The 26,476-nt window shown below is 36.0% G+C and overlaps 1 protein-coding gene across 3 annotated transcripts in view; it reads left to right on the top strand.

The window, feature by feature from the left end:
- The first annotated feature begins 379 nt into the window (after positions 1-379).
- ZNF800 (zinc finger protein 800) overlaps positions 380-26,476 on the top strand; it is a 48,654-nt gene continuing 22,557 nt past the window's right edge. For 2 of the 3 annotated variants that reach the window (XM_058529326.1, XM_058529337.1), the window contains exons 1-5: positions 380-463; positions 924-1,042; positions 6,323-6,418; positions 15,875-16,018; positions 18,206-19,898. In XM_058529326.1, coding sequence (XP_058385309.1) covers positions 982-1,042; positions 6,323-6,418; positions 15,875-16,018; positions 18,206-19,898 — 1,994 coding nt within the window. In that variant the 5' untranslated portion in view covers positions 380-463; positions 924-981. Of the gene's footprint in view, positions 464-923; positions 1,043-6,322; positions 6,419-15,874; positions 16,019-18,205; positions 19,899-21,113; positions 26,215-26,476 lie in introns of those variants that run through there. The other variant, XM_058529346.1, reaches the window with a different exon arrangement.

Raw genomic sequence — 26,476 nt, 5'->3', positions numbered from 1 at the left:
CCCGCCCCTCTCCAAAAGCCTGAGGAACCGTTGCAGGTGGAGCGGCGCTGGGGATAGCCGGGCTCCGGCGGCAGCCGTTGCCCCGGCGAGGGGCGCCTCAGGTCTTGACCGCTGCGGTTCCGGCTCTTTCCGTGGCGGCGGCGGCTGCTGCGGGGCGGTTCCTCCTGTCAACTGCCTGCGCCCGCGCCGCCCGCCCGCCCAGCTCCACAGCGCGGAGGGACGCCGTGAGCCGCCGCCGCCGCCGCCGGCCGCGCAGGGCCGTGGTGAGCTGTGGCGCTTCCGCGTCAGCGCCGGCGGGGACTCTTTGGGAGCGCGTCGGGCTCGAACCCCGGGACTCTTCGCGTGGTCCCCCGAGGCTGCGCCAGGTGGGGCCCGAAGCCGCCTGCCGCGCCAGGGTGTCCCCGCGGCCGCCCGGCCTGCCTTCCTTCCTTCCGCCTGCCCGCCGGCCCGCCCTAGGAGTTAAGTAAGTTGGGCGCACTTGGTGGTGGGGTCCGGAGCGCCGCGGGCGAGACCCCAACGCACGTGCGTGGCGGGAGGGCGCGGCGTGGGCCGGCCGCCGGCGGGAGCCGCACCGCGGCCGCCCCTGCTGTCGCCCCCGGGCCCCGGCGCCGGCCGTGCCCGCCGCGCTCCGCGCCTCCATCTCCGCGCGCGCCGCCCGGGCCGGCGAGGCCGCCGCTCGCGCAGCCGGCCAGGCCCTCGCCCTGCGCTGCGCGCCGAGGCTGCGTTTCCGGGTAGAGCGATGAACCTGTGCGGAGTTCGGGCGGGGGAAGCCTTCGTGCGTTTCTCTTTATTCAGTTCAAGAGGAAGGTGCGGGTTCGTGGAGGGAAGGCGGAGGGCGCGTGAGGGCATCGGGTCTGGAAAACGCAGCCGCGGCCCCCCCAGGAAGTTCAGGGAGAGTGACGGGTTTGCGCTTCTTTCAACAGCCAAGCCGCAATGAAGAGCTTCTTACAGTGAGAGGAAAGTAGGTCGCGCCCACTGAAAATGCCTTTAAGGGACAAATACTGTCAGACTGACCACCATCATCACGGATGCTGTGAACCAGGTATACCCCTTTCTTCTCCAGTTACTTCGCCCTTCGTCCGAGCCACTCGGCCTTCTGTTTCCTTCTAGTTCTTTTCTTCTTTTTTTTGCCTCCTGCCCGAGAAGTCATTCTTAAGTAAGCAAGCTATAATTTTCCCCAGCATAAAACCAGTTATGAAGCTAAAAGCTTGTACAAACAAGAGGTCTCCCCTGCTTCATCCCTTAAAAAAAGTACTGCAAGTGTCACTTGAAATCTTTTCCACAAGATCGATCGCTCAGCCCCTTTTCCTTCTCTTTCAAGCTGCCCGCGGTTAGTAGTGTACCCCATGCTCTGTGAATGTTTAAAACTGAAGAGAAAGGAAAAAACAGGTAGTGGAATACTAGCATTTATCTTCATGAAAGTTATTAAAAATTTCCTGTGCATATGTCAGAGAATAGTGCTTAAGGCCTAAAAATGAGTTTAATTTGGGCTAAAAAAACTTCGTTAAAACTCAACTTGTTGGGAGAATCAGGTTTTGCTAAGTGCAACCTTTAAAAAAATTTTCTTGCACAGAACATTGTATTGCAAAATAAAAAATCTGATTATTTAGACAGAATACATAAATATTTTTAGGATAGTTATTCAGTGGAACTTTTTTATGAAATGAAAAAGTTGCTTTTTGGAGTCTCATGCAGAATATTAGAAAACTTTAATTTGATAAACGTAATATGTAAATGATAGTTTTTCTACTTATTAGAAGTTTGATGTACTTTGTCACATTTAGAAGTACAACTTAAAAGGGAATCTTTGAATACTTACTGTCACGAAACCAAATAAAAGCTTTTCTATTCTAGTTCAAAGGCAGGTGTTTATCATTATTATTATTATTTTTTTTTTGAGGAATATCAGCCCTGAGCTAACATCTGCCAATCCTCCTCTTTTTGCTGAGGGAGACTGGCCCTGGGCTAACATCCGTGCCCATCTTCCTCCACTTTATATGGGACGCTGCCACAGCATGTCTTGACAAGCGGTGCGTCGGTGTGCACCCGGGATCCGAACCGGCGAACCCTGGGCCACTGCAGCAGAGTGCGCGCACTTAACCACTTGTGCCACCAGGCCGGCCCCCTATCATTATTTTTGACCTAAAAGTTATTAGGACTTTTTATACTTTTGCTTGGTTTTTGTTGGAGTATTTTAAGGGACACTACTGTATTTGGTTTTATAACAGTAGAGTTCATTTCAAGTAGAGTACTTTTGGATTAATGGGAAATATGGCAGTGGTAAAGGGGGTGAACTTCCATTTTCAGAAAACTTTGGTATACATGAGAATAAAATTTGTACTATGACCCTATCCCTACTAATTTGCTGAAAATGAGTGATAACTCACCTCTGCTAATAAAATGGGCAGTCCCAGAATGGGATCCAGTTTCCTTTCAACTTCCCCCTGACCTGTCTAACTTTGAGCACCCTTTCATAGTTCTTGTGTATTTGAAGTGAAGATATATCACTTACGTTTTACCACATGTTGAATGGAATTTGCTAGTTTCGAAGTAGAAGGCTGTGAATGCCTTTTATACTCATTTTCCACCGACCTTTCATTCCAGTTTTTTTTTTCTGAGAACACTTCAAGTCATTTAAGTTGTATTAGTTAATGAAATCGTCTTATTAAAACTTCTTACTTAGGAAGAAGTTTGTTCATTTGTTTCTTTATTTCTTTGACAAATTGTTATGAGCACCTGTTAGATGCTAGGCACTGTCCGAGGCAATGGGGATATAAGTGGTGAACAAAACAGATCAGGTCATCCCCTCATAGAACTTTTGAGTGGAGAGAGAGAGACATACACAAGTAAACAAATAAACAAGATAATTTGTGACCATACCCTATTTAGTATATGCTGGTAATTAAGGTTTCTAGAGACTTTAATGTCTTTTTAAAGAGGCTTTCTAGAGTTGAACTTTTTAATATGTAGTGCAACTTTTTTGCTTCTTTTTTCTTCCTCATTAACAAGAAATCAGATAAGTTGCATTAATTTAAAAATTTCAACTTTCTTTTAACCCAAAACTTTTTCCATGCAGTTTATTTTTCAGACTGTCAGTTCAGAAGTAGTTGGTGTTTCTTTGCTTTCTTAGCTAGAATTAAACACTTTCTCAGGATTTAGTTCAGTGGAAAGCTAGAAGTTTGTTAACACATTGGGTAGTTAATTGTCATTATTTCAGCGGAAGGTATGTGTTGAGTGGGAGGAGGTTATGATAGTTTTTAAAAGAGGATGCCCTCAGTTGGAGGGAAGAAGATGACATGATGTTGGAGAAATTCGTTTAATGGGTTCTCCTGAGAGGTCTGTCTTGTTTGGATTATGAACAGTGGGTGAGTTCCTGAATGAGAGCAGTCTGTTCTGAGGAGGCCTTGATAGGATGGGTCAATTTGTAGTGAAAGGTGGTATTTTTACAAGCCTGTCAGTGTATGTAAAGTATTTTCTTAGTTATGTTTTAAGAATGTTTTTTATTACAGAATTTTCAAACATTCAAAAGTAAAGAGAAGGGTATAAGGAGCCTGTTGTAACCATCACACAGCTCCATCGGTTAGCAATACTTGGACAATCTCTTCATCTCTATTCTCCCCTCTCCACAATTCCCTTCTCCACCCTCCAACTGCTCCCCCACCCTCTATTATTTGTAAGCAAATCCCAGACATCATTAAGTAGAAGGATCTTTTAAGGGTCTGGTTTTACTCTAGGAGAGACTCTTCCAAAAGTCAATATTTTTTTCTGGGAAGTATATTCTTGGAAGGATGTAAAGAAAGATGTTAACTTCTGAAGGTTTGGGTGTTTTGGTTGGAGGGAGATGCTGTGTTTTTCCTAAATGATCATGTAATCTGATCTTGGGAGGGATGATAGGATATGTAAGAGGAAATTTTATAAAATATTAACATTTAAAGTTTTTTAGGGTTAAGAGTATGTTTTCAAATGAAGAAAGAATTACTTTCTTACAATGGGAACTACACAGATGTGTATACTAAATGGATATGTCCAGGCATAACTAAGCTTACCCTGGGGTTATTTTGAATGGTGTCTCAGGATGTATAGGTGTTCTGGTGGTAGCAATGCTCTGAAGGTGATGGGTTACAAAATTTTGCTCTAGCTTTAAAATCAGATGTTGTCACGTGGAAGTGGAAGTTGTTGTATTATAGAAAGTTTTCTGGAGCATGTACCTAGATGAGGAAAGGGGGCTGTAAGGAGGGATTTCCATTTTTCCCATATCCCTCCCTTATTCATTACTGTTTTTTAATTCTCTTTCTAGAATTCTTGCCACTTACAGAGCCAGACCTTGAAGCTTTTAGTTCTTTACAGTTGTACAATTTCCACCCTCTCTTTTGTAGTTATTATTTTTTATAAACAGTTATCAGTTGTTATAATGTACAGATACTGAAAAGAGAGCCGTCTAATCCAAATAAATGGTATCATCAGTCTAGTTACAAACTTCTACTGTTGTTTCTCTAAGGGGTTGAATTCTACTTCTCTTAGATTTTGGAAAAGATTTCTCAGTTTTTGGTGTCAGGAAAGCAGTTGATTGGTAAATGATGATGGTGATGATGCAATTGATTTGTACATGATGATGATGGTGGTGGTGGTGGTAATGATAGAACATTTATTGAGCACTTACTATATTCCAGGCTCTGTTTTAACCAGTTTACCTACATTAGCTAATTTAATCCTCACACAACCCTATGATTTAGATACGTTTATTATCTAATCATAGCCCAGGTCTGGAGTCTTACGTTCTTAATCACTGAGGTTAGTGCCAATGTTAGATGTTCCCAGCATAATTTGTATTTGTGTGTATGTTCTTAATTCATTTAAAATACCCCTAAAGTGTCTCTTAAAATTGGGAAAATCTTGCTTAATGAAATGACATAGTCCTTAGACATAGTTCCTCCCATATGTGTACACTGAGCACAAGAATTGAAGCCTAAAAGAGAATCTAAGGCTGTGTCTATATACATAGCACAGCAGGCTTTAGCCCTCTTATCAGAAAGCTAAAATGCTGCCCAAGCCTGGGTCCTGAAGCAGTGGCAGCACACATTACTGAAGTAACCCTCCCTAACTCCCCACACTGTGCAGATGATCCTGGGTTAAGATGGTAATAGTTGAGTAGAACATTATAGCATATTAATAAAATAAAGAGGTGGCTAAAGTGGCTGGTTTTCCTACACCACAGCTCTCTCTCTCTATTTGATGTTTGATGGAAAACTCAGTTTTCCTTTTCAGTACCACAGTCTAATTTATTATATATTTACGCTGCTAATTTGAGAATACTGGAAAGCAGGAATGAGATAGACATCTGTATATGCAAATGAAAATTTTTATTTTTAAAATGGAAATATTATTTTTACTTATTATAAAAATGACTTTTCTAAAATGCACACTTCTAAAAGCCCAGGCTCTGAAGCACTAGTGAAGTGTGAGGCAGAAAGTGAAAATCACTCCGGGAAACCCACCCTGACAGAACCTTTGTTAAGTTTTGTTGGTATCTCACCAGACTTTCTGTGTTTGTATTAGCCTTTATGCATGCACACATATATGTTAAATTTATTTCCTTATGTATCTATTGAAATATAAATATAAATGAGATCATAATCTATAACCTGTTTTTGTTGCTTAACAATCTATTATTGACATTCTTTGTTGTGAATACATGTAGATCCAGCTATGCTTTCTGACAGCCCTGAGAGTTTCCGTTGTACGGATATTTCATAGTTTATTTAGTCTGGTTCCTTTTGAGAGACTTTTAAGTTGTTTAAAATTTTTCTCAATTATTTACCATACTGCACAGTGCTGCAGTGAACATTCTTGTCCATCTATCATTGTGCACTTGACCAGTTCTTTCCTTAGGCAGCGGTTTTTGAGTTTTGCTCTCATAATTGCCCAGAGAGCTGTGCGAGATTGTCCAGAGGGTTTTGGAATGGTTTATGAGGTGTGGCTAGGCCATCACTTCCCTAGAAGTTTGGTTAGATATAGCAGTTCCTCTTCAAGGGGAATAAAAAGGCAAATATGACGAATATGTACAAAATAATACGAAAATAGTAAGATCTTTGCATTTGAACCTTATATCTAGCCTTAAGTAGCCTTGAATTGAGAATAATTTTAGTTAATTTTTTTTCCCCATTTTTTCACTCTGCCTTACAAAGATGATGGTGAAATACATACAAACAAGTGTGATTGTCATTAATGTGATTGTAGCAAACCATTGTTTTACTTCAATAGTAAATGATTTAAATAACCCTTTTTTTGTGGGGATTGGGGTGGGTGTTTGTCTTCCATGTAGTTTATATCCTGGAACCTGGAGATGCTCCTTTGTTACAGCAACCACTACAGACATCCAAATCTGGTATTCAACAAATAATTGAGTGCTTTCGATCAGGTATGAATGTTTTAGGACGTATTTTTCAATTTTCACATAGTAGTTAAAAACTACCTAGAAATCCTTAGAAATAATTTTTTAAAAATATTAAAATGTATACGTTCGTTTTCTTTATAGAATACTTTCGATTGTCGTATTTTTTAAAAGTGGATGAGTAAATATTGACTTTATAGAAATTTCTTTTTCAATACTATATATTGTATATTAATTTTGAAGTTAACTTATTTAGTATGGTTTAAAGAAATATATTGTGGTATATTTTTGGTAAAGTGCCTCTTCCTCTTAAAAGTTCATTGTTATTTTTTGGCGTGTTGTTTATAAACTCTCAAAGGGCAATAGTAAATTATACTGGGTCTTTATAAGCTTTGGCAGAGTAGATTATTTACTCAGAATGTCTGAGATGTCACTTGTTGTACATTAATTACTTTATCAACTCTGTTTATGTGACTCACCTTCTCCTGCCTAACCCTGGAGTTTCAATATCTTTAATAGAGCACAAGATAGAAAAAAGTTATTCCAGCCGTGAAGTGTTTAGATACATTTGTTTAGCTTTTCTTTCCATTAGATTATTATAATAATTGGATATATAATAAGTATATTTTGTGCAGTTGCAATCCAGTGCTTTAAGATAGGTGTTGATGACTACTTATAAATGATTGAGAACTGTTAGAACTCCTGTGTTGTCAGTAAGATCTTAGGTTGCTGTCATTCTTATGATCCACTTGTCTACCTCTTGTAGCTTTGACTTCTCTGACATTGCAGACTATTGAGTGAAATATGAACAAGCAGACACACATGACTGGTGGACACCTAACTGATGGACACTTAAAAGCTTAGAATATCTTTTGTTATTATTTTAAAGCTTACTATCTTAATGAAAAATTTCTGAGATTCAAAGGAAAAGATAATTTATATGCAAGCACTTGTTTAGTATTGTTGAGATATTTTTTGAGGTGCTTGTTTCTAAAACATCATGAAGTGGGGGCTGGCCCTGTGGTGTAGCAGTTAAGTGCGCACGCGCTCCACTGCTGGAGGCCTGGATTTGGATCCCGGGCGCGTGCCGATGCACTGCTTGTCAGGCCATGCTGCGGTGGCATCCCACATAAAGTGGAGGAAGATGGGCATGGATGTTAGCTCAGGGCCAGTCTTCCTCAGCAAAAAGGGGAAGATCAGCATGGATGTTAGCTCAGGGCTGATCTTCCTCACAAAAAACAAAAACAAAAAAACAACACATCATGAAGGGAAGGAGCATATATTTGCTTTATTTTAGGATTCTAAGAAATAGATTGTTCTTTAATCTGAAATAAAAAGCTTTTTATTTCTGACTCTCTAAGATCTGTTTCTTAGATTTTTCATCTATAGTCCTCATGGCATTGCTTTTATGTAGTGTATTTAATTTACTCAGTACTGAGTGTATACCATATGCCTAAGCTCATGTTGGATGGTGGTATAAACTATTTTAGGGTGTTTTGTTGTTGTTGTTTTTTACTTGATAATTGCCCTTGGCTAACAGAAGTAACTGATAGGTCAAGTTCTCCTATGGTAGATACAGTTAAAATTTTACTAATTAGGGGTAGTATTTAAATATGTTTTTGGCATAACAGAAAATGGTTAGTTTTTGTTCGTAGTAAGAGTTTCTGTTACCTACTTTTAGTATAGAGATAAAATTTTTTTTTGTTCTTTCTCATATCATGGAAATGAAGGTAATAGCTTTTCACATTTAGTAATATTCCCTGCTGTTGGTTTCTTTTTTAAAATTCATAATTTGGAATTGATAAGGTTATTTTATACTGCTTCAGTTTATTATAGTATTATTTGATTAAGAAGTTAGAATTGGTTCATTCATAAATGCTTTGTCTTGTAAAAAAAATACTTTCCAACAAGACACTGTACCCAACATCTATATATTTTTCAACTTTGGAAGGTGAATTTTTAAAAATGAAATTATTTGCTTCCTTATGGCACTGTGGTCATACCTGTTTTTTGTGCTTTCCATTTCTTTCCTATCTAAGCTAAAGAATAGGGACTGTGAAACAGGTAATATGTTCTTTTTAAAATGTCCCCAGCAAATTTGCCTTATGACTTATTTTTTTAGGCAAATTCTGAAGATGTTAAAATTTTAATTCTCTAAGTATCCAATAACTTAAATTAGAGATGATTTAGAAATATGCTGAGTGGTACAAAGAAACTAATTTTAGATTAAAAAAGGGTTTTTTTTACTTAATTAATGTGTCTCATAACTAAGCAATTTTAATTTCCTCAAGATAGTAATCTTTTACATATCTGGATAATCTAAAGTCTATGAAAGTAGCTCTTCTCTAGCACTGAGGTATTCAAGCCATGACTGACTGAAACCTCGGAATGATGGGGTTGGAAGTTTGGGCCACATGACTTAGGGACTAAGATCCCTTCTCACCTTGAGATTCTTGTAAGTTCCTCCCAGTCCCACTCTACTCCCAAACACATCTTCAATGACTCTTCTCTTTCTCGGCTCTTTCCATTACAGCTGGGTCACACACACTGCATTTAAAGAACTATCCTGGTAATGATATATATCTGACAGATATTTGAAGGTTGACCTCTGGAGTCCGTGCTTTTGCTCTTGTTAAGCTACAGAGGCTAAGTCAGGTTGGGCAGTAATAATGTGTTAGGATATCTACTTTTATCTTCACGCTCAGGTAGTGGTCTTCATTTACTGTATCATGTCTATTTAAGTGACTCACTTTCTCCTGCCTACACTGGGCTGTCTATGACCTGGTATCAATTCCTATCCAAGCTAGAAGTTCGTAAAAGGCTGAGGCAGAAGTTGACTCATTTTTTTAGGTCCACCAGTCCAATGTGTGCTATACTGAGTCTTGACCAGTTTTGACCCATTCTCTTTGCCTCACACTTCAGCTTTTGCTTTGTACTGTTTTCCTAGCTTTAAATTACACATCCTTTCTGAGCTCTGATATCTCTTTATTTCCGTCTGCTTATCTTGTAAATTAATTTGAATAGATTTTTCTTTTTGGAATAAGTACCTGTGGTTTAAAAAAAATAATAAAGAAGTACAAAAGGATATACAAAACTACAAAAATAAGTCTCTTTGCTTAGGCAACCACTGCTACATGGTTTGTGTCTTCTTCCAGAGATCTTATATACATATACAAGCATATAACCCTCATTTTCTTCCCAATACAAATGGTAGCCAACTCTGCACACTGTTCTCTATCATTGCTTTATTAACAGTACATTCCGCTGTTGTTTGACATTTTGTCCATAGATAGATGCCTCATTTTTTTAGAAGGCTGCCTGTTTTGCCCCGACCTACAGATTTTCTGCTCTGAAATCCCTACTGATTGGGTGACTTGAGACATGCTGTTTGCTCTGAATCCCTGGCTTCAGATACTACCTTGACTGTGTCCTGCCCTTTGCTGGAGCCTTGCCTTGGCTGTGTTAGTCCTTCTAGTCACATCTGTGACTTGGTGTCTTCAAATTTCCCTCCTTTCTATTAAAACTTTTATTTTAGCTTCCTTCCTTCCTGACCTCTCTCCCCAAACTGAAACAAAAATTTAAAGAACAAAAAAAAGGTGTGCTTCCATGAGACATTCTTTCTTGAGCTTAATTGAGCTTAATATTCTTTCTTACTCTCTTAGTCTTCTGGTAGAGGCAAAGGAGCTGTGGAATGCCCAAAGGTTGAAAACAGAAAAGTGGGGGGAAAAGAGAAGGATAATTGTCCACTATTCAAAACTGGTCTTTAAAATGAAGTTGACATCTTTTTTTGAGTTCTTGAAATATATGATATTGTAAAAAGAGATAATATATAATATTCTAGAAAAAAGAATCTACCTGTAGAATACATTGCTACTGTGTGCAGAAAACAGCATCTTTTTGGAATCTTAGGGAGGAATAGTAGTGAAAAATGAGAATTAGTTTTGTGTGATGTTTGCTATTGTCATTATTTTCCTAAATTTAGGTTTAGTCATTTAACTTCATAGAAGTTGTTTTTTCTTTCTTTTTTTACTGCTTAAAGGAACATTAATTGCAATTAGGGTAAGCTGTGACTGGATGGTGATGTCTCAGTCCTGACTCTGTAAGCAGAAGCTTAGGATGGAAGTATGATTTGTCAGAGACTCATAAGAGAGTGCCATATTGTATGATGGATTTTGTTTGTTTGTTACATAGCAGTTGTAGGAAATTTAAAATCAGACTAGGTGTTTTTTGGATGAATAAGAAAAATGTAGATTTATTTGTCTTATTTGTTGTTCTTATATTCATCTTCAAAGCATGTCATCTAGGTCTATGTTCCTAGGAGAGCAGCCATTTATATTAGTCTGGGAATTTCTCAAGAGCACAGGTCATATGCTTCACTTTCATGTCTCCAGGGAATAACATTATGCCTGGTATTTAATAGGTGTTCAGTAAATGTTTTTTAGACTAAACTAAAAGATTCACCAAGTAGGCACTAAAATAATTTTATTCTACTTATAAATTTATTATAGTATTTGGCAGTGTTCCATAATTAACCTAGTAATTTTCTTTTACTAACCTTTGTGGGTGGTGGTTTTAAGATAACAATTGCAATTTTCTTAAACTTTTCCTACTTTTTACCTTTAAGTACTTATTTTAAGGGGCGATCAGTTAGAAATTTCCTTTATCCTGGTCTTGGAACTCAGGAGGTTTGACAGGAGTTACAAATTTGCTTGCAGTGTTGGGCTGATACTATGGTTAAACAGTCATCCTCAAGAAGACTGAGCCCGCATATGTCAACAATAGAGCAAGCAGTATACCATTTAAAAATCATTACTGCCACAACTTAAAGTGGTCATTGACCAACATATCAGTATAGAGAAAAAATGAAAGCTTATCTTTGTCTGTATAGCACAGAAGAGTTAGAATTAATATTGTGTCATGTAAAGTGACTGCCATCCAACCTAATGTAAAATTGAATACTCATTCCTTTTGAAAAAAATCTTTTAAATATTTTTATCAGTATATACAATGTATTTGGCATTAAGGAATAGCACAAGATAAACCCTTGATGAGATTTAACTGATTTTTATTGAGGACCTATTACATGTGAGGATCTGAAATACTAATTTCTAGAAATCAAAAGCCTTACCCTTTGGAGGGCTGGTTTTGAAAGATATTGGTTGATGATCCATGTAAGCAGTATGTAGTGACTTCTAAGATCATTTAAAAACCTAAGGCAAGAAAGAGAATTATTATTATTTTTTTTGGTGAGGAGATCAGCCCTGTGCTAACATCTGCCAATCCTCCTCTTTTTTTTGCTGAGGAAGACTGGCCCTGGGCTAACATCCGTGCCCATCTTCCTCCATCTTATAAGGGCCGCCGCCGCAGCATGGCTTGCCAAGCAGTGCATCGGTGCACGCCCGGGATCCGAACCGGCGAACCCTGGGCCGCCTCAGCGGAGTGCGTGGGCTTAACCACTTGCGCCACTGGGCCGGCCCCAAGAGAATTATTAATATAGGAAAAGGAGTAATTAGGAGTTAGGCAGCATGGCTCTCTCTTTCTCAGGGTGGAGAGTTGTGTAAGAACTTTATGTTGCCGTCTAGATGACCATGTCTGTTGTTGTCTCAGGTGACAGAAAGTTTTAGCTATTGACAGAGGCTCGGTTTGTTGGCTGTGTCTAATTGTTAGTGAGCAAAGCAATCATAGCTGATTAGAATAAAGCCGTTATGTCCCCACTGGAAAAACAACGAACCTTAAATGGCAACTGAAACTCACTTCAGGCAAAAACTTTTATTGTCTGTATTTATGGAATGAGGAGCATCTTATTTTTCTCATTTGTAACATGTGTAAGTAGAATTAGAAAATCTTTCAAGTCCCTTTTTTGACTTCCCAGTCAACTTTATGTAGACTAAAAAAAAATCCTTATTTATAGTGAAGATTTTCTTAAACAGAGAGCGAGCTCTCCAATATGTCATTTAACAAATGTCAGTCAGGCATGGTCCGGAGGGCTGAGAATATGGTGGTAAGAATTAAAGCTGTCTTCTCTGTCCTCTTAGAGCATTTGTGATTGATAATTAAGATTGATTAGTCAAGGTTAGAGCCAAATACTTTTTTGGGGGAGGATGCTCATTGGGATAAATATATACTCTTTATTGAATATAACTAACTCTATAACTAGGACTGAATAAGAAATTGATATTGTTTTTGTTTTTTTATGGTTGACTGAGAAAACCCAGTAAACAAAGTGATAGCTCTGATTTAGGAATGCAGTCTTACATTTTTACAAGTAACTTTTTTATTTATGTATAACCTCATGTTGTACTTTCTATTTAAATCTTCAGTTGCTTCTTAAGTTAAACCTAGTTCAGGCTATTTCTGTTTCCCTCTTCAATCCATTTTGACTATCTTTGAAGGCAGCTGTGAATCTGTAGTAAGGGTCTAGCAGGGCTTTTAATTTAGAATTAAAGTGTGCAAAAATTTCCTGTGTTTTGTTCCTACTAGTGCTACACTCAACTACATTTGAGAACTATATGTAGGTCAATCAGAGAGGTTTATTTAAAGTATTTTTATCATCAGTCTACCTCACAGTTTGTCAATCACTTATGAGAATTAACTATGATTTAAATATATTAGCAGTCTATTGCCAATATATTTTGTAATGAGAAATGCACTAGGGAAATATGTGTGTGTATATAAGTAGGTATGTGAATTTACTTTTACATAAAGAATAATACCCAGGCTATCCTCTGAATCTTTTTAAATTTATGTTTTCTGATTTTGTGGTAATGTGGTCTAGTGGCATAAACAATGATTTGGATTTGGGAAACGTTAGAAATTATTTCAATACATATATATTTTTCCCAGTAAAAACCCAGATGTATAATTTAATTTTTCTGGGATTTAGGTTTATATTTTCTTTCGTAATTCTCCAAGATAGGTTTGGTTTGGTTTGTTCGTTTTACAAGACGAGTAAACCAAAGTGTAAAGATTATACAGCTCTTTAAGGCCGTATGGCTAGATGGTATCAGAATTGGAATCTCTAAAGACTTAGTAAAGTTCTGATCACCTGGTAATCTTTTTGCAGTAGAATTTTGAGGGCTGGCCTATCTTCAAAATGATGATTAATACAGAAATTAAATGTAAACAGACTGACAAAAGATTGAATCAGAAATATTTAACTTTTATGGACCCAACAGTATATATATATATATATATATATTTTTTTTTTTTTTTTTTTTTTTTGTGAGGAGATCAGCCCTGAGCTAACATCCGCCAATCCTCCTCTTTTTTTTTTTTTGCTGAGGAAGACGGCCCTGGGCTAACATCTGTGCCTATCCTCCTCCACTTTATATGGGACGCCGCCACAGCATGGCTTACCAAGCAGTGCGTCTGTGCGCGCCCGGGATCCGAACCAGCGAACCCCGGGCCGCCGCAGCAGAGCGCGCGCACTTAACCGCTTGCGCCACCGGGCCGGCCCCCAGTATATATTTTTTTAATGGTTAAAATGGTAAATTTTATTTTATGTATGTTTTACTACAATAAAAATATAAAATAAAAATCAGTAAATGAATAGAAAGAAAAAAATCACTGTTAGTTGATTATATTTATCTCATGCATTTCTTCTTTTAGTGAGTATCTGAGCATTTTAAAAGATTGTAGTTTTTGTTTATTTATTTTAATGACTGACAATCTTCATTTTGCTCTCACACTTGATGGTAGTTTAGCTGAATAGAAAATGTTTAGAAGATGATATTTTTCTTTGGCACTTCCCCTGTATTCAGCCTAATGACCAGTTCTTTGTGGGAAATTTTCTTTTTGATAACTTTTACATTTTCTCTTTCACCTTGATCTTCTGCAGTTTTTTTGCAACATTCATTAGTTTAAATTTAGCTTAATTTAGTGTGTGAACTCTACACTTTTAATTATACTACTAAGATTGTGTTTACTCTTTAGTAGTCTCAGAGCTTAATAGATAGTCAAATGCTTATTATTATTTTTTTTTTATGTGAGGAAGATCAGCCCTGAGCTAACATCCGTGCTAATCCTCCTCTTTTTGCTGAGGAAGACTGGCTCTGAGCTAACATCTATTGCCAATCCTCCTCCTTTTTTCCACCAAAGCCCCAGTAGATAGTTGTATGTCATAGTTGCACATCCTTCTAGTTGCTGTATGTGGGACGCAGCCTCAGCATGGCTGGAGAAGCGGTGCGTTGATGCGCACCAGGGATCCGAACCCGGGCCGCCAGTATTGGAGCGCGCGCACTTAACTGCTAAGCCACGGGGCCGGCCCCTCAAATGCTTATTGAATGATGGAATACTTTGTGACTAGATAGTCTGAAAGGTATTTTTCAGGACACTTTTGTTTTTTCCTCTTTAAATCAATATTATTATCATTTTTTTTTAATTTGAGGAAACTAAAGCCTCATTAATTAGTAAAGCACTGCAGATCAGTTTTGTCAATTTACCAGTGGCAAAGACCTGTAGGAAGTAGTGGCAAAAGACCTTTCATTAGTGTTTTATTCCTGGTGGATGTTTTTCTTTTAAAGATAGATGCTTATTGCCATTTATTTTTTCTCTGCTTTTTGATCTTTTGTCAAAATGCTTAGATTCCCTAGATCGGTGGTATTTCTTCAACGAATATTTATTGAGCATTACTAGAGCTTAATTCTTTGTAGTTGTAAATAAGACAGGCTTGGTCTTGGCTGCTTTGGAGTTTGTGATTTAGTGGAGGAGACAGGCTTTAAACTAGTAATTATATGAATATTTAATTAATTGCAATTGGGGTAAGATTTTGAGGGAGAAAGGCTTTGAATAAATATATAGTGGTATCAAGAGGCCTAAGCAAAATTCATACTATGGACAAGGATTCTCTGCTATCACACTAAATGGGTGTCATCCCATGTTGGGCCAGAACCTGAAGTAATTTGAGCTGAATTTAAAAAGAAAAATCACAGACGATCCTGTGACACAATTTTGACCTGCTTTAAGGAATCAGGGCGAAATGTATTACAAAACTCTGTGTTCACTTTCTAATGCAGAAGAGAGCTGGAAGAACCAGCCAGAAAGTTTGGCAGAGAGTGTGGGGCTGGGGGCACATTTAATTCTGATGTCCCACTCTAGATCTGTTGAATCAGAATCTCTAGGGGTAGGTCATGTACATCTTTATTCCCAGGTCCTTGTGATGATCAACCAGATGTTGGAACCACTTTGGGAGTGTCCCAAGACTCCCAATGGAGTGTCCCGTTCCACTGTCCCAAGAATTGTTAGGCTGTTAATTAGAAAAAGAGCATCAATTTTAGCTGTTCCAGTATCCAAAATACTAGTAGGAATTTGCTTAGAACATAGTTTATTACTTAGTTCTGAATACTCTGTGGTAGAAATTGGCAATACCTATATTTGTTTTTAGAATAAAACTGTACTTTTGGATTATCAGCAGTGGTTGCCGAGTTTAAAAGTGCGTGTTAAAGTTACCTTTTGTGTTAAGTTTTCTTTTCTTTTTTCCCTCAGGAACTAAACAACTTAAGCATATTTTATTAAAAGACGTGGACACTATTTTCGAATGTAAATTATGCCGCAGTCTCTTCAGAGGATTACCAAATTTGATTACCCATAAAAAATTCTACTGCCCACCCAGTCTCCAAATGGATGACAGTAAGTTTTGTACATATATTCAGTTACACGTTTTACAGTTAAGTTTTCTTATACTACAGCTATACATTTGTGTTAAAATGGTATATATATTTACTTACAGGTAATTTAATGATGGAGTATAAAATTAAATACCTGACTCAATGTTGTATTCAGTTTCTTATATACATGCTTTCATATCAGTGCTTATCACTTAGATTTTCCTAAAGATATGTGAAGTTAGATTTATGAGTATATTTATTTATATTAAAATATTGGATATTGTTTTTGAATGTTTATGTGGATCAGATAGTTTATATTCAGGATTTTTGTAAGTTAAAATGTTAATACTTGAAGGGGGTATTGATATTTTTCCTCTTTATTTCTTTAACAACTTGTTACCAGATAGGACTGATCATTTACTTAGATTCCCCGTAAGGAAAGGAAAAGGTTGGAAATAGAGCAAAGAATGAGTAAATAAGTTGATTTCTTGGAAATGGTGGAGAGCATTAAAAATATTTATTAATCTTTTTAGTGTTTTCTGGGTCCCAATTTGAGGATCAGTTTTGTTCTCAGTGAAATTTATTTACATCAGTCATTTTATCAGAAATTAGATTGTGTTACAGGCTGACTTGAGATCCAAAATAGCTTTAAGTGATGAAGGCAGGTAGTAGGCTAGTAAAGTCTTTGTGGAACCAAATGTTGTCAGATTAAGTGCATTGTCCCTGTATGATTAAGTTAGCAGTATATGTAGTGGTACTATTTTCTTGCTTTAAAGAGCTAATGTATATTCCTTAAAATATTTTAATGAGTAATAGATTACTTTCCTTATTTCTTGTGCAGGGATTTAACTCTTCATGGACTTATACAGATATAGAACTTATTTTGTCAGTTTGATATTATATTTGCATTGTGGATTTTCTGCCTTTTTCAGCTTAACCTTTTTGGGATGGGAATGAAGTACAAACTCCAAATATCAAAAGTACTGTTTTAATTATTAGCATGAGGCTGATTTAAAGTATATTATACGACGTAGATGAAATGAATGTTTCATATTTGTCTGGACACTTTTCTTATTACTGTTATATCTTATTATTCTTCTTTTTATCATTGAGATATAAATGAAAAAGCAGTCTATAGAGATCAGTTTCACATCTAACCTTTAAATTAAAGTATAATAGAAAATTAGTTAATTTTCTGGTAGTTATTTGTTATTTTTTAGTGTGGAGTTGACTTATAGAGGGAATAGATAAATGGATTTGCTGGATTATTGTGTACTCTTTTTGACAATACTCCTTCTAGAAATAGTTCTGTGAAAGTGTTTTCTTATAGACACCACTTTATCCATTTTAAAAAGGAAGATGAGTAGACGAGAAGAGCTATAATGAATCATTTCTTGATTTCTAAATAGATATCAGATTTGATGCTGTATTTGTAGCTAGATTTTAGAATTGTATGTGGAAACATAACCAGTGTTAGACAACTCTGTTACAATAGGAATATTTGGTTGCCTATAGAGAGTGTAATTATCACACAAGTAAATAAAACTAGCTCTGTTTTTAGAATAAATCTATAGTTTTTAATAATTTGTTTTAATAGAATTGTGTCATGTTAAAAAGACGTGTAATAGGACTGAGTTTAGCAAATACTCCTGTACATCATGTCATTCATGTTTATAGATTTTCCTACAAATCTTACTTTTTCATTTCTGTAAGATGTTCAAATGTTCCCATACAATTAGACTAGATTATTTATATGGATTAAGTTAATAGGAATGCTGTTATGTTTTCTAAAAAAAATTTTTTATATATAGTAACATTCTTCATGAAGTTTTATCCATCTTGGGTTATGAGAACTTTGATTTGCCTTTGCTAGCCTAAAAATAAGAAATATTATTTTTATTGTTTAGGACATCCTTGTACTTATATATTTTATGTTAAGAGCACTTAGAAGTGGAAGTAGCTCTTCAGATTGCATCTATTCCTTATCATTTGCATACCATGATGAGATGTTAAATAAAGCAAATTTTAGTTTCATTAACCCTAGTTTTTAATCATCATAAAATACTGAAAAGTGGATAATGCTCTTATAAAAATAAAAACTAGTAATATAATAAATTTTAAGATAGAGGTTCATAATACATTTTAAAATATTAGGAAGGCTAGAGCAGGCTAATTGTTTCAGATTAAAATGTTGTTTTTTCCTTAACAGACCTTCCTGATGTAAATGATAAACAAAGCCAAGCCATAAACGATCTCCTAGAAGCCATATATCCAAGTGTGGACAAGCGAGAATATATTATTAAGCTAGAACCCATAGAAACTAATCAAAATGCAGTGTTTCAATATATTTCAAGGACTGATAATCCTACTGAAGTCACAGAGTCAAGCAATACTCCTGAACAAACCGAAGTTCAAATACCGGAAACTAGCACTGAACAGTCTAAAACAGTACCAGTCACAGATACAGAGGTGGAAACTGTAGAGCCCCCTCCTGTTGAGATTATTGCAGATGAAGTTGCACCTACGTCTGATGAACAACCTCAGGAATCACAGGCTGACTTGGAAACTTCTGACAATTCTGATTTTGGTCACCAGTTGATATGTTGTCTTTGTAGAAAAGAGTTCAATTCCAGACGTGGTGTTCGTCGTCACATTCGAAAAGTACACAAGAAAAAGATGGAAGAACTAAAAAAGTACATTGAAACACGAAAGAATCCAAACCAATCCTCTAAAGGACGCAGTAAGAATGTTCTAGTTCCTTTAAGTAGGAGTTGTCCAGTATGTTGTAAATCATTTGCTACAAAAGCGAATGTAAGAAGGCATTTTGATGAAGTTCATAGAGGACTAAGGAGGGATTCAATTACTCCTGATATAGCAACAAAGCCTGGGCAACCTTTGTTCCTGGATTCTGTTTCTCCTAAAAAATCTTTTAAGACTCGAAAACAAAAGTCGTCTTCAAAGGCTGAATACAATTTAACTGCATGCAAATGCCTCCTTTGCAAGAGGAAATATAGTTCACAAATAATGCTTAAAAGACATATGCAAATTGTCCACAAGATAACTCTTTCTGGAACAAACTCTAAAAGAGAGAAAGGCCCTAATAATACTGCCAGCAGTTCAGAAATAAAAGTTAAAGTTGAACCAGCAGATTCTGTAGAATCTTCACCCCCTTCCATTACCCATTCTCCACAGAATGAATTAAAGGGAACAAATCATTCAAATGAAAAAAAGAACACACCGGCAGCACAGAAAAATAAAGTTAAACAAGACTCTGAAAGCCCTAAATCAACTAGTCCGTCTGCTGCAGGTGGCCAGCAAAAAACCAGGAAACCAAAACTTTCAGCTGGCTTTGACTTTAAGCAACTTTACTGTAAACTTTGTAAACGTCAGTTTACTTCCAAACAGAACTTGACTAAACACATTGAGTTGCACACAGATGGGAATAACATTTATGTTAAATTCTACAAGTGTCCTCTTTGCACTTATGAAACTCGTCGGAAACGCGATGTGATACGACATATAACTGTGGTTCATAAAAAGTCATCCCGCTATCTTGGGAAAATAACAGCCAGTTTAGAGATCAGAGCTATAAAAAAGCCCATTGATTTTGTTCTAAATAAAGTGGCGAAAAGGGGCCCTTCAAGGGATGAAGCAAAACATAGTGATTCGAAACATGATGGCACTTCTAACTCTCCTAGTAAAAAGTATGAAGTAGCTGACGTTGGTATTGAAGTAAAAGTCACAAAAAACTTTTCTCTTCACAGATGCAATAAATGTGGAAAGGCATTTGCCAAAAAGACTTATCTTGAACATCATAAGAAAACTCATAAGGCAAATGCTTCCAATTCACCTGAAGGAAACAAAACCAAAGGCCGAAGTACAAGATCTAAGGCTCTTGTCTGGTGAGGAACAGTTACAGAGTTTTGCTTTTTTCCCCCCCATCGAACTAAAAAAAATCATTTGACCATAATTTATAGCTGGTTCCATTTTAACACGTTTGCTTCCGTATATCTTATGTCAGTGGGAACTGCAAGAGTAATGTGCATATTGCATTTACCTCTTCAGTGACCTTTATTCCAGTGGCTTGGGAACAAAAGTTAACTTCAGAACTTATCTTCCACAGGACAATGCAATATAGTTATAGGTAGATGGCGCAGGGTCAGTGCTTTCCTCTCAATGTTGTAAAATATATGCGTTTATATTGGCTTATGTTTACAATAGAAGTCTTCTGTTTAACTTTGCACAGGTTTAATTTGATTCAGTGACTTAGTCTACTAATTAATACATTGTAGGAAAGTTAAATATATTAGAATGAATTTGTGAAGGCAATAATTATAGGAAAAAAGTCTTTTCGAGGAACTGTAATTATTGTAAAAATTAATCTGTGACAGCTAAATAAAGTGCTGTACTCAGAAAAAAACCTCCCCAAACAGAGTTTAGAAATTAGCATTTATTATTTACTTTTAACATAGTGCTTCCAGGCAAGGGGTGAAACTTGATAAGAGTTTGAATTTTCTTTTTCCTTCTCCTTGGGAGTATGTGTTAGTTACTGTTTTTTAATCTATGGAAAAAGTGATTATTTAGGTCCCAGATCCTCTTATTTTTCCCTTTTTTGTTTAAATAAACTTTTTGGTGATCGTTTCAACATAGTTAATATTATTAAGTAGGATTTTTTTTTTTTTTTTTGGTGGTTGTGCGTTGCAAGAAATGTAAAATCCCTATTGGGAAGAAAGAAAAAATATTACTTTTTTAGAAGGTTTTGGAACAAATGTAGATTTTAAAAATGCAATATAAAATAAGGAGTAGCCTCCCTATACTTATTTTTGCAAGTCCCTATATATTTTTAAAGTTTACCTTCAGATCTGTGTCCCTTGTATTAAGGCATTTAATATATTTAATTAGTATAAATTAGTTTTGGATTCAGGTTCTAAAGCAGTATACTTAGTTTGAGTGCTGAATAGGTTAAATGTTGTGGTTTGATCGTCACACATTTTTTAATTTGTGTGGAAAACATGAGATGAAACCATCCTTTAGAAGTCATTTACTGTTGTATAATTTTAAAAACAAAGTTTTATTGGTAAACTCAAAAGTATTCATTTATTCCCATTTCTCCTCAGATAACTTCAAGTGATGTACGAAAAGGTTTGGAGTTCATTTTTGTGGAAAGACTTTAAATTGGTGTTAGAACCACTAAACGTCTTCAGATGGTACTATGAGAAAAAAAAGAAAAACATTTTCATAAATATTCGACTGTAACTGCTGTTTTCTGACTAAAATAATAACCATCTAACCACTTGTTTCTAAGGCACTGCCTCTTTCAGCACTTTCAAGTAGCTGTGACATTACATATTGTCATCACAGTCTTATCAGCTAACCACCCTTGACTTTGTGCATTTGGTCTACAGTTTCTGCAAAAATGTTGCAAATTTTGTTTTCCAAACAATTTGTTGATGAAAGCGATCAACAACCTGAAGAAAATATCACCACTGGTGATTTTTAATTTGCAAAGACTTTATATCTTAGTGATTTTAGTTTTGTTCTGCTTGATTTGGCAAAATTTTCATCTGTATTGTACAGATATATGATTTTTCTAGTGAGTGTATGTTAGGACCAAAAGACAAACTAGTATCAGCACATTATAAATATTTAGCCTGCTAAATATTTGTAATTATTTTTACATCCATTTATTTCTAACTTGTTCTCTAGCACTTAAATGTTTGAAAGTTTCTTTCTAAAATATATGCTACAGGAAAGTTCCAGTTCATTTTCATCCGTGGATCATTACATTTTTCATTTGTAAACATCTGAGGTTTTCATGAAAATTAAACATTCCCCTATTTTTCTTTAAATTTTATACAAAGCACTTTAACGATAGATGCAACTTAATTTTTCAATTTCTATTTTTTTTAAAAGACCACACATTTACTAATATTAATATGAAGGCAATAAGTAGCTTACTGATATTTTATGGATGCAGACAATCCATGCACAACCACTTCTTATGATACTAGTTTATTTCTTTAAATATTAAAAAAGGAAGATGGGGGTATAAACCCTGATTTTTTTTTTCTCCCAAGCAAAATCTTAAATGACCACTTTTAGATAATATTTGATTCCTACTGTAAAATTTGGAAAATAATGAATTATTGTCCATTTTTGTAATCAAGATTTTAGGAAAAACAAGTACATCTACCTTTATGAAATTTTGGGCAGGCTTTGTGTATCAATATTTTTTACTTTTTAGGGAATATTTTATTTTTTAGTAGTTTTTGTCAAATTATAATTTTAAAAGGTACAGCAGAGACTATACCATGTTTTTATGTAGGTTCACACCTGTACTTAGGAGGGACCCTGTCCATCTGTATAATTTTTGTATAAAACTTAAAATGTTGAAGATCCACAAGTCATAATAAAATGCTTCTATAGCTAGAAAAACATTTACCCTTCCCAGTGCTTTGCACTAAAATATACTGTGAAAGGAAACTAGAAAGACTGTAACTGTTGCTGGAAATGTTCTATATTGAATGTACATGCTCTTGTTGGAAAAATGTACTATATGTGATGGAAATAAACCAGACTCGAAGTTATTTCAGCTAAATGTGCTTCAACAAAGGTGCATTGGTTGAAACTTAAATGTTTTATTATCAAATTTAAATTTATTCAGTGACTATGAGCAGCTACACTTGAATTATATCCTGATAGTTTTATTTTTAAGAATTAGAGTAATAATTTCTCTTTAATTTAAAAACAGATTTACTTTTCCACATATGGAAAACTTGTACTTATAGGTCTAACTTTAATGATTAATAGCATAATATATTTAGGGAACTAAATATGTAGGTGATAATTCATTTATAAACCATCTTTATTAGTTGCACATTAAACCTGTATGTTTGACTTTTGCAAGGTGTTATCTTTTATGCATTTCTACACACAAGACATTTTCCAAAGATGTTTTCCAGACTTAAGTACCTATAACCAGTGAAAAGATACGAGGATTCGTAAAAAGCTTGGAGTAGCTCTTTGCTGCAGCTGCTCATCTGTATGTCAGCCTTTTTCTCTGTGCTTTACTTGTTGAATACCGTAGGAAAGAAAGAGAAATAGCCTGATGTTGGTGGAGGGGAGTGCAATTGCTGGAATTCCCTTACTCCACTCACCTGTTTCCATAGGACCATTCACAGTTTGTCTCCTCCATAATAACTAGGGCCACAGAGCAGGAATTTAGGAGAAATGCAGGGTTCCAAGGACCATCAAAAGGCTTCCTCTGGGTCATAGAGAAAAAAATAGCACTATATCAGGACTTGTGTAAATTAGAAAAGCTTAGGGAGATTAGGAATATTTTATCATAATAGCCAAATTAATGGATCATGGCAGACATAGGAGTTAGAGGCCAACTGGGACCAGTTTAGAAAGGTAGAATGAACAAGTAAGAAGTGATTAGAAGTTCTTTATTCTTCCTATTCTTTTCTGGTCTTCATTCCTACTTTTTAGTTTTATTTTGACTCTTGAGCTCTGTTGTCTCAGAGGCTCAGTCTTGTGGCTCTTGAGGAGAAGCAGCCTAGGAAATTTGTGCTAGAAGCTTTTCTGCATGTAGGCCATGTAAGCAAATATTTATAGCACTTTTTGTTGTTGTGGGGAGGAGGAATTAAGCAGATAAAGAACCGTTAGAAACTGCTTATTTTATATTAACACCTATCTCTGGCTATAAATTATATCCACTTTGACTGCTGTTTGATCAAGTAAGAGTTTTTCTGTAGAATTCAACTCATTTTCCTTCCTGAAGATACCTTCCACTCTTAGGTGTGGTAGAAGAGGAGAAACAATAACATGCGTGGCTTGCACTTCAACGTCATAAGTTTGGATAGTGCAAGTGAGAGCTGGATGAGTTATGGCTGACTCTGGGCTGGTGTTCATTAGAACATGCAGATACACGTTGAGTGCACAATAACAATTTTTTTTGTTTCTTGTCTTTTTTCCTCTTTACTCCATACTTCAAAAAGAAAAACTTTGAAGAATGTATAAATTACTCTTCCTTAATTTTTAGCCTAGTTTTGTATATATGAGCCAAGTTTTCAGTTGACACAGCTTGCTTATGTTATTGAAAAGTACCTTCACATTTTTAGGAGTATGTGTTTGTTGTATTGCTGTATGGTCAACGGGCTCTTCTACTCAGTTTGTTTTAAAGAGCCTATGGATGCAGTAGCAGGGAGTTTTGTGGTTTTGCTATGGCTTAAGGCTGTGGGTATAGAAGGAGGATTTCCCGGTAGATGTTATGGCAAGTGCTATGGAGACAGGGAGGCACTAGAAGATATCATTTCCTGTTGTGAAGTTGCAAAAGATCTCTTCAAATAGCATGACCACTGAAAATGAGATAGAAATGCTTCTAAAACTTTAGAAATTAGGTTTCCAGGTTTCCTGCAGTGGCCTCTAGAAGTAGTCTAGATCCTTAGGAGTTTTAGAAGTTACTTTTCTAATGGAATCCGTAGATTACGAGGCTTATGATTTAGCCGTGGCTCTCACGGTTGACTGAAACTGAGCTCTAAGGTATATGCAGCATGATGTTGGCTGTGCTGTTAGAGAAAATTCTTCTGTACTCTATGCTATTCTTTCCCTCTTCTCTGACTTGAAGAGCTAACAGAAACTTCAGAATTGAAAGGGAGTGAGGATCAACATCTTAAGAACAGCTATTAGTTATTTGGTTTCTAAGGCATTTGGCATATGGTAGAACGCAGAATAAAACATGTTTCACTTAAACTCACCTACAGTTATTTTGGCTTTTCTAACTTTCCATATTCATTCCTCCTCTCTCTTATAATTTATTTCTGCACCCTTTTCCTCTGACTTCTGTTCTGAGCTTCCAGCTCTTATCTTTCCTTTTTTCTCTTCTGGTTAATTGACGGAGATCATTAGTACCAAGATAGCTAAAACGTTTTTTGAAACGGTAGGAAGGTGGAAAGTCAGCTCATTTCTTCCTGAAGCTTTATCACTCTACACTCAATTTGTCAGGTTTATTATTTATTTTCGAGCTTCTTCCTCTCTGTATATTCACCACAACAACATCACAAGCAGAGGGAAACTTAGTGAAGACCATAGGTGCATCTGGTTGGGAAAATGCCCAAAGTTGGAGGTTTTGCTGTTTGTGCCCACTCAGCAGAATTAATTTGCTTGATTGTGTATTTTTGAAATCAGGAACTATGTCTATGTCTTGATAATTTTATTTAGTGCCTAGTATGTTTTCATGTATACCCAGGCACTTTAAATAAATATTTGATAATGATATTTAAGTAAGTAGTAGCCTTTTCCATCTCAAAATTGAGCTGTCGTACGCTTTGAGACTTTGGGTCTGAATTTCATAAACTTCTATTATGTCAATGTTGATAGGTTTCACTTATTTTAGAAAATGTCAGCAGTACTAAAATGAGAATTTATGATAATAAAGAGAATTCTTAGTATTAGCTAACAATAACATTCATGGTGTGCTTACTGTATGCCAAGCAATCTGCTAACCCTTTACGTGCATAATGCCCGTAATCGACCAACAACTCTTACTTCATTATCCTCATATTACAGAACAGAAGATTGAAGCTTAGAAAAGTTCAGTGATTTACTCAAGTTCACATAGCTAGTTAATTACAGAATTGAGACTTGACACTAGGTCTGACTACAAAACCTGTGCTCTTAATCAGTGCACCTTATATCTGCACATTTTACCGTTTACAAAGCACATTCATTATATTACTTTATTGGCAGCTTAGTGTAATGATCTAGAGCTAAATTATTTGATGAAATGTTTGGATCACAAAGTATTTCCTGTGTGACCTTGTGCAAGTTACTGAAACGTTCTGTGCCCTAGTTACCTCACCTATAAAATGGGGATAATATTGCTTACGTCATAGGGTTGTTCAGAGGATAAAATGAAAAATACATGAAAAACAGAATAGTGCCTGCCATGTTACAATAAATGTTAGATATGATTACTATAAGTGATTTTCATAGCATATCCAAATGTGGATTTTTTTTTAATTACCTCTTAAAGTTTAGATGGAAATGTGTACATTAGAAGAACTTTATTGCTACACGTCAGATTTTTAACTGCTGCTTTTGTATTTAATTGGGACAATGAAGACAACCAACTATATTATTATTTGCTATCATTTCTTTTCTAATCAGATATTACTAGTTTATCATTCTTGCTCATAAATTTTTCATTTATTTTGAAAAAGGTATTATAGTTTTAAGAACATCTATTGTAAGTTAGGCTTTGTTTTTGTGGTTACTTCCCAGAATAACCTTTCTGTCTTAAAATTCTCATTAGTGTATCTGTCTTATCACATAAATATTTTATTTTTGGTCATGTGGAAAATATTGACATGGAGCAAATATTAATTAACAGCTGAAATATTTCTGTGGAACAAAAGTAGATATGCAGTTCTATTTGAAAGAAAGCATTCATTTATGGGAAGAGTGGATTGTTCAGGAG

The sequence above is a fragment of the Diceros bicornis genome, chromosome 3 (genome assembly GCF_020826845.1).
Source record: "Diceros bicornis minor isolate mBicDic1 chromosome 3, mDicBic1.mat.cur, whole genome shotgun sequence".
Taxonomy (NCBI): Eukaryota; Metazoa; Chordata; class Mammalia; order Perissodactyla; family Rhinocerotidae; genus Diceros; species Diceros bicornis.
Note: the sequence above shows the minus strand (reverse complement) of the source record. Positions and strands in the feature narration are given on the sequence as shown.